Here is a 9,471-nt window from a genome sequence, read left to right as displayed (position 1 = left end):
ATATAGGATGAACTTTCACTAGAATACATCCTATATGTAGACTTGTCATTCTGCAGTAGTTATATAGGATGAACCTTCACTAGAATACAGGACATCTTGTATGTAGACTTGTCATTCTGCAGTAGTTATATATGATGAGCCTTCACTAGAATACAGGCCATATGTAGACTTGTCATTCTGCAGTAGTTATATAGGATGAACCTTCACTAGAATACAGCCTATATGTAGACTTGTCATTCTGCAGTAGTTATATAGGATGAACCTTCACTAGAATACAGCCCATATGTAGACTTGTCATTCTGATAATGGTCGTGGATTATTATTGTATACATGGGATCCTCATTTATTCTCTCCTTTTCTAGAACCACACATAAAACACCTATAATGGATGCAGCTGTGTGTGTCTCTCTCTCTAAACAGCAACCTTGGGGCCAGAATTCAGTTTACAATCCTATCCTCTAACCCATCCCCTTATCTCCTCTCTTGTCCTTCAGAGGTCCTATAAAGTCTGGAGCCTGGCACACTCCAGCTGCCGTCGCTGTCACCAACGTTACAGTATGCTGCCTGCCGTGGTGAAGCTCTGCTGTGGAATCTCCTACCCTCACCTCAGGACCATGGCAGGTAAAAACAGACAACTATATCATCTTGGGTGTGTCCTACGTGGCTCCCTATTCCCTATATAGTGCATTACTTTTGACCAGGGCACTACAGGGGGGGCATTTTGGATGCAGGCCTAGAGAGAAGCATCAATTTTCTCTCATTCCTTAGAATGTAGGATTACCGTGTCTTGCACACTGCACATAGCCTTGTCCCAGATCAGTTTGCGCTGCCTTGCCAACTCCCTCCTATGGTCATTGTAAGACAGCACAAACAGATCTGGGACCAGCCAGTGCACGTGCAGCTGGATGGAGTTATGTATTGTAGCTGTTAATACTATGGCATCTTGGCTGTGACTAGTAGTAGTCTTCGTTTGTGGAGAGAAATGCTGAGAAGTCCTCATCAAAGTGGACAGCACTTTGACTTGCAGAATGGATCAAATGCAGCCTGAGTGGTCGTCTGTGTCATGCTAAACATGTTTGGCTTGATAATGAGCAATGGAGTTGACAAGGGAACAAACAGATCTGGGATCAGGCTATAGAAGGAGACAACAGATCTAGGACCAGGCTATAGTAGGAGACAACAGATCTGGGCACAGGCTATAGTAGGAGACAACAGATCTGGGACCAGTCTACATTAAATGTGCTCTACAAATGAAGTCTGACTGTTGTTATTATTGTGATCCTACGACAGGACTGCAACGGCTAGCTATCGCAGCGATTGGCCAGGAGCTAGCTCACATGCAGAGGAATGGGCAGAGCCAACTACCAGCATGGACCAGCCATATGGGTTGGCAGACTGGTACCGCTCAGCATCAACACAGTGGTAAGCCTGACGATGATACACAAATTACACACATTTTCAATGACATTATTATTTTACACAGAGCACAAAATGCCCTTATTTTAGTGATAATTACACATTTTCAAAGGGCATTACTTTTTGCTGACCATTGAATATTAAACAGCTTCAATTAGAACTGAATAACGTGGGTGCTGCTGTGAAGGCCCTTTTTCATGTGTAAATATGTTACAGAGAGCTCCAGAAGAGAGGTAGTCAACCCAGTCCCGTTGAAAGAGGAGGAGCTGCTGTACATAAGGAGTGGGCACGAGGCGCTGACCAAGGCTCTGGACATTGTTGACGATAAGAATGGATGGAAAACAGAACTCACAGAGGTAGTGCATCATCCATACATCCATACGTCATTGTTGATTAAAGAGGCAATCTGGGATTTGAATATAGATTTTTGTCAAACCATCCTGTATTTCCTCTTTAAAATATGTTGCTCCCTGTGTTCATGCATATCTTTTCAATCTCCACAAATAGCTATGGAAACCTTGTACTGATGCCAAAACAGCAAACTGTCATATAAGACAAAGGGGGGGTACATGATCTGAATAGCTATTACCATGGAAACCTTGTACTGATGTCAAACCACCAAACTGTCATATAAGACAAAGGGGGGGTACATGATCTGAATAGCTATTACCATGGAAACCTTGTACTGATGCCAAAACAGCAAACTGTCATATAAGACAAAGGGGGGTACATGATCTGAATAGCTATTGCTATGGAAACCTTGTACTGATGTCAAACCACCAAACTGTCATATAAGACAAAGGGGGGGTACATGATCTGACAAGCTATTACCATGGAAACCTTATACTGATGTCACACCACCAAACTGTCATATAAGACAAAGGGGGGGGGGGGGTACATGATCTGAATAGCTATTACCATGGAAACCTTATACTGATGCCAAACCACCAAACTGTCATATAAGACAAAGGGGGGGGGGGGGGGGGGGGTACATGATCTGAATAGCTATTACCATGGAAACCTTATACTGATGCCAAACCACCAAACTGTCATATAAGACAAAGGGGGGGGGGGGGGGGGGGGGGGTACATGATCTGAATAGCTATTACCATGGAAACCTTATACTGATGTCAAACCACCAAACTGTCATATAAGACAAAGGGGGGGGGGTACATGATCTGAATAGCTATTACCATGGAAACCTGATACTGATGTCAAACCACCAAACTGTCATATAAGACAAAGGGCGGGGGTACATGATCTGAATAGCTATTACCATGGAAACCTTATACTGATGTCAAACCACCAAACTGTCATATAAGACAAAGGGGGGGGGGGGTACATGATCTGAATAGCTATTACCATGGAAACCTTATACTGATGTCAAACCACCAAACTGTCATAGGGGGGGGGGGGGGGGGTACATGATCTGAATAGCTATTACCATGGAAACCTTGTACTGATGTCAAACCACCAAACTGTCATATAAGACAAGGGGGGGGGGGGGGGCGGCCCGTCAGGTAGTCCAGGACCCAGTTGCACAGGGCGGGGTTCAGGCCCAGGGCCCAGAGCTTATTGATGAGCTTGGAGGGTACTATGGTATTGAATGCTGAGCTAAAGTCAATGAAAAGCAGTCTTTGGTAGCGGGTCGCATGGATGGCACTGTGTTAACCTCAAAGCGGGCGAAGAAGGTGTTTAGCTTGACCGGAAGCAAGACGTTAGTGTCCGCGACGTGGTTGGTTTTCCCTTTGTAAATGCCACACTGCCAAAACATTGTAACTCTGGAATAGAGAAATGTTCTGTAATCTCAGGTGCAAATGAAGTAGAAAGACTATCACAAGCGAATGTTCAGTAACTGTGTTCTATAGAAAATCAGGACATCATTAGAAACCTTCCTGAAACTGTGTTGTTAAAGGATGCCACATTACAACATTTCCTGTAACTTTCTGTCGTAGGAGAACGGAGATGTTATATACAGTAAAGTGCTGTCTGGGGACAGGAAGGTCTTCAGACTGGAGACTGTGTTAGACGCCACGCCAGAAGAGATACATCACATCCTGTGGAAGGTGGAAGAGATGCACCAGTGGAACCCAAGCATCAAAAAAATCAAGGTAACTGGTCCATCATAGTAGGGTAGTTGTTGGTCAATGTGTAATCTTAACACCTCCCCCTTAGGAAATCATTGATCTTCTGTTCTCCTTGGTCTCCATCTATTATGGCATCCTTTAGATTGTTATTCTACATATACACACACGTGTTATTATCTGGAATACTATTTACCTGCTAAGTATGTGTATTATGGTCTGTAAACTGTGGAATATTTGTAATAAGATGTTTCTAAAACTCTAAAACTATTGATATTGATATTATTAATGCTATTATTATAATAACTATTATTATTATTATTATTATTATTATTATTATTATTATTATTATTATTATTTTATTTGTATTACTTAGTTTATTTATTTTTCCTTTTTTTCTCTGTGATTTTAGGGGTGGGGGGAGCGGGAGGCATTAGGAAGGGTGGGAAAGGGAAGGGGTCGGGGATCAATAAGTAATGTTCTGAAGGGGTAAACAAATAAACGAAAAAGCAACGTGACTGTGCAAATTATAAAAAAATATGGAATTGTTTTACGATGGGCATACTATGGATCATTCAGCTTTTTTATTTTGAATAGTAAAATAGTTTAACGGTAGACTTGGACCACACAGTGTCAATAGTCGATAGTTTTAGGGTAGACTTGGACCACACAGTGTCAATAGTCGATAGTTTTAGGGTAGACGTGGACCACACAGTGTCAATAGTCGATAGTTTTAGGGTAGACGTGGACCACACAGTGTCAATAGTCGATAGTTTTAGGGTAGACGTGGACCACACAGTGTCAATAGTCGATAGTTTTAGGGTAGACGTGGACCACACAGTGTCAATAGTCGATAGTTTTAGGGTAGACTTGGACCACACAGTGTCAATAGTCGATAGTTTTAGGGTAGACGTGGACCACACAGTGTCAATAGTCGATAGTTTTAGGGTAGACGTGGACCACACAGTGTCAATAGTCGATAGTTTTAGGGTAGACGTGGACCACACAGTGTCAATAGTCGATAGTTTTAGGGTAGACGTGGACCACACAGTGTCAATAGTCGATAGTTTTAGGGTAGACGTGGACCACACAGTGTCAATAGTCGATAGTTTTAGGGTAGACTTGGACCACACAGTGTCAATAGTCAATAGTTTTAGGGTAGACGTGGACCACACAGTGTCAATAGTCGATAGTTTTAGGGTAGACGTGGACCACACAGTGTCAATAGTCGATAGTTTTAGGGTAGACTTGGACCACACAGTGTCAATAGTCAATAGTTTTACGGTAGACTTGGACCACATAGTGTCAATAGTCAATAGTTTTAGGGTAGACGTAGATCACACAGTGTCAATAGTCAATAGTTTTACAGTAGACGTAGACCACACAGTGTCAATAGTCAATAGTTTTACGGTAGACGTAGATCACACAGTGTCAATAGTCAATAGTTTTACAGTAGACGTAGACCACACAGTGTCAATAGTCAATAGTTTTACGGTAGACGTAGACCACACAGTGTCAATAGTTTTACGGTAGACATAGACCACACAGTGTCAATAGTCAATAGTTTTACAGTAGACGTAGATCACACAGTGTCAATAGTCAATAGTTTTACGGTAGACGTAGACCACACAGTGTCAATAGTTTTACGGTAGACATAGACCACACAGTGTCAATAGTCTTAGGGTAGACTTGGACCACACAGTGTCAATAGTCAATAGTTTTACGGTAGACGTAGATCACACAGTGTCAATAGTCAATAGTTTTACGGTAGACGTAGATCACACAGTGTCAATAGTCAATAGTTTTACGGTAGACGTAGACCACACAGTGTCAATAGTTTTACGGTAGACATAGACCACACAGTGTCAATAGTCAATAGTTTTACAGTAGACGTGGACCACACAGTGTTGATAGACAATGGTGTCAGTCTTTACAACAACCGGGTTATCACACTTGTCTGGTGACATGCTGATGAGGGAAGAACAAACTACTTCGGCGTCTACCTGTGTCTTCAGCTGGCATTATAAAGCCTTTGTCCCAACTGGCATCATATTCCCTATACAGTTCATTATTTATTTTTATTTAACTAAGCAAGTCCTTTAAGAACAAATTCTTATTTTCAATAACAGCCTAGTGGGTTAACTGCCTTGTTCAGGGGGAGAACAACAGATTTGTACCTTGTCTACTCGGGGATTTGATCTTGCAACCTTTCGGTTACCAGTCCAACACTCTAACCACTAGGCTACGCCGTCGCACTAGTTGTGACATGAGAAAGCAGCGCCCCATATAGATAATATGGTCCAATTTGGGACACATAGCAGTACAGTGAATGATATTGTAATGTCAGTCCGTATCTTGTGTTGAAGGTTCTGAAGCAAGCTGGCCCGGAAACCATGGTTACGCACGAGGTGTCAGCAGAGACAGCCGGCAACCTGATAGGCCAGAGAGACTTCCTGAGTGTGAGACACTTCTCCAGACAGGAGTCATGTATCTATCTGGGGGGAGCAGCCACGCACCTGGAGTCCTTCCCTCCTCAGAAAGGCTTCGTCAGGTAACAAGAACACCAGCTTTGCTCGGATAAGCCTGGCTCATAGAGTTGGTTAGAGGGTGCGCTTGGACCAAAACCTGTATATGGCTCATAGAGTTGGTTAGAGGGGGCGCTTGGACCAAAACCTGTATATGGCTCATAGAGTTGGTTAGAGGGTGCGCTTGGACCAAAACCTGTATATGGCTCATAGAGTTGGTTAGAGGGTGCGCTTGGACCAAAACCTGTATATATGGCTCATAGAGTTGGTTAGAGGGTGCGCTTGGACCAAAACCTGTATATGGCTCATAGAGTTGGTTAGAGGGTGCGCTTGGACCAAAACCTGTATATGGCTCATAGAGTTGGTTAGAGGGTGCGCTTGGACCAAAACCTGTATATATGGCACATGGAGTTGGTTAGAGGGTGCGCTTGGACCAAAACCTGTATATATGGCTCATGCTGTCACAGAAGGGCCATTGCAAAGGTTATTTGATATAAATGTTATTTGATATAAAGGGTATTTGAGGTTCAGTTAATAATCATGCTGTAGGTTTCTATACATTACATTGTTAATAGAGTTTTTATGAGTGATTTTGTTTACTCGATCTGAACAGAGCGGAGGACGGCCCAACGTGTATTATCATCGAGCCCCTGGCAGACGACGCAGGCAGGAGCCACTTTACGTGGCTCCTCAACATGGATGTCAAGGTAGATTTCTTTTCATTTTTTTATTTATTTTTTTAAATCAACTTTAATTTCGTATCCACTTCCTGAATTGAGTGACTTGAATTGGAATTGATTTGTTAGGCTACACATGGACCAGGATGTCATATCACATGTCTGTTTAGATCTCTAATATTAATTCAAACCTCCCCTTTAAGTAGTCTGAGTGCCGGTCTGTTTGTGTGAAAGTGCCAACTCCTTGTCATTCACTGTTATGCCAAACATGTTCATATGACATATCACACAAAACAGACTGGCACTCAGGCTACTTAAAGGGGAGGTTTGAATTGATATTCAAGGCTATCATCAACGTCTAAAGCTGCTGTGAAAAGGACTTCTCCTTCACCCAACTACAGACAGCTGATGTTCTGAAAGAGCTGAAAAATATGGATCCCTACAAATCAGCCGGGCTAGACAATCTGGGCCCTCTCTTTCTAAAATGATCAGCTGAAATTGTTGCCACCCCTATTACTAGCCTGTTCAACCTCTCTTTCATATCGTCTGAGATACCCAAAGATTGGAAAGCTGCCGCGGTCATCCCCCTCTTCAAAGGGGGAGACACTCTAGACCCAAACTGCTACGGACCTATATCTATCCTGCCAAGTTCGAAAGCCAAGTTAACAAACAGATCACGACCATTTCGAATCCCACCATACCTTCTCCACTGTGCAATCTGGTTTCCAAGCTGGTCATGGGTGCACCTCAGCCACGCTCAAGATCCTAAACGATATCATAACCGCCATTGATAAGAGACATTACTGTGCAGCCGTATCCATCGACCTGGCCAAGGCTTTTGACTCTGTCAATCGGCAATCTTATCGGCAGACTCAATAGCCTTGGTTTCTCAAATGACTGCCTCGCCTGGTTCACCAACTATTTCTCAGACTGACTTTCTCATGGTCTGAGAGTCTGTTAGGTGCCTTATGGCAAACTCCAAGCGAGCTGTCATGTGTCTTTTACTGAGGAGTGGCTTACGTCTGGCCACTCTACCATAAAGGCCTGATTGGTGGAGTGCTGCAGAGATGGTTGTCCATCTGGAAGATTCTCCCATCTCTACAGAGGAACTTTGGAGCTCTGTCAGAGTGACTATCGGGTTCTTGGTCACCTCCCTGACCAAGGCCCTTCTCCCCTGATTGCTCAGTTTGGCCGGGCGGCCAGCTCTAGGAAGAGTCTTGGTGGTTCCAAGCTTCTTCCATTTAAGAATGATGGTGGCCACTGTGTTCTTGGGGGATGTTCAATGCTGCAGACATTTTTTGGTACCCTTCCCCAGATCTGTGCCTCGACACAACCCTGTCTCGGAGAACTATGGGCAATTCCTTCGGCCTCATGGCGTGATTTTTGCTCTGACATGCACTGTCAACTGTAGGACCTTATATAGACAGGTAGACTCAAATAGACAGGTGTGTGTCTTTCCAAATCATGTCCAATAAATTGAATTTACCACAGGTGGACTCCAATCAAGTTGTAGAAACATCTCAAAGATGTTGAATGGAAACAGGATGTACCTGAGTTCAATTTCCTGTCTCATAGTAAAGGGTCTGAATACTTATGTAAATAAGTTATTATTATTTTTAATTAAAAACCTGTTTTGCTTTCTCATTATTTGGTATTGTGTGGATTGAGGACATTTTTAATTTAATCTATTTTAGAATAAGGCTGTAACTAACGTAACAAAATGTGTAAAAAGTCAAGGGGTCTGAATACTATCCAAATGCACTGTATGTATGTATGTATGTATGTATGTATGCAGGTTCCAAAAAGTTTTTAGTCAGCCACCAATTGTGCAAGTTCTCCCACTTAAAAAGATGAGAGAGGCCTGTAATTTTCATCATAGGTACACTTCAACTATGACAGACAAAATTAGAAAAAAAATCCAGAAAATCACATTGTAGGATTTTTTATGAATTTATTTGCAAATTATGGTGGAAAAATAAGCATTTGGTCAATAACAAAAGTTTATCTCAATACTTTGTTATATACCCCTGAGCGATGGGTAACAATGCTTCGTGGGTGTTAGTTGTTGATGTGTGCAGAGAGTCCCTGGTTCGCGCCCGGGTATGGGCGAGGGGACGGCCTAAAGTTATACTGTTACATATGTGTGTGTGTGTGTGTGTGTGTGTGTATGTATGTATGTTTGTATGTATGTATGTGTGTGTGTATGTATGTATGTATGTATGAGTGCCAGTTTTTAACATAGACGTTGTTTGGGGTTTCTGTTATTATCTATGCATAATCACTTTACCTACATGTACATATTACCTCAGTTACCTTGACAACAGGTACCCCCTGTATTTCGCCCCGCTATTGTTATTTTCTGCTGCTCTTTAATTATTTGTTATTCATATCTTTTACTTTTTTTGTATAGGTATTTTCTTAAAACTGCATTGTTGGGCTTGTAAGTAAGTATTTCACTGTAAGGTCTACTACACCTGTTGTATTCAGCGCATGTGACCAATAAACTGTGATTTGATTTGAAGATTGAATATGTATGTACTGTATTTTCAGGGCTGGCTGCCAAAGTCAATCGTCAATCAAGCTTTGCCGCGAGCGCAGGTGGATTTCACCCGGTGTCTGCGCAGACGGCTGGCCGAGGGACCTACTCAGCAACACACAAACCACCATGCTCGCACAGTGTCTAGAGCCGGACAACCACCACACACACACTCTCTCTGACACACACTCACTGGAGTTGAGTGCTTGGGAGTAGAGGCAGAGACAGAGAGA

General features: G+C 42.7%; 1 protein-coding gene across 1 annotated transcript; it reads left to right on the top strand.

The window, feature by feature from the left end:
* Positions 1–537: 537 nt before the first annotated feature.
* On the top strand, positions 538–9,471 carry LOC118943827 (steroidogenic acute regulatory protein, mitochondrial). Its single transcript, XM_090228790.1, has 7 exons — positions 538–621; positions 1,291–1,422; positions 1,633–1,772; positions 3,372–3,527; positions 5,867–6,051; positions 6,639–6,732; positions 9,253–9,471. The coding sequence occupies exons 1-7, from the start codon at positions 558–560 to the stop codon at positions 9,418–9,420; spliced, it is 939 nt and encodes a 312-aa protein (XP_090084916.1). The 5' UTR covers positions 538–557; the 3' UTR covers positions 9,421–9,471.

This window comes from Oncorhynchus mykiss, unplaced genomic scaffold (genome assembly GCF_057628025.1).
Source record: "Oncorhynchus mykiss isolate SJ-2025 unplaced genomic scaffold, ASM5762802v1 scaffold101, whole genome shotgun sequence".
Lineage (NCBI taxonomy): Eukaryota > Metazoa > Chordata > Actinopteri > Salmoniformes > Salmonidae > Oncorhynchus > Oncorhynchus mykiss.
This window is presented reverse-complemented; position numbering and strand designations above follow the sequence as displayed.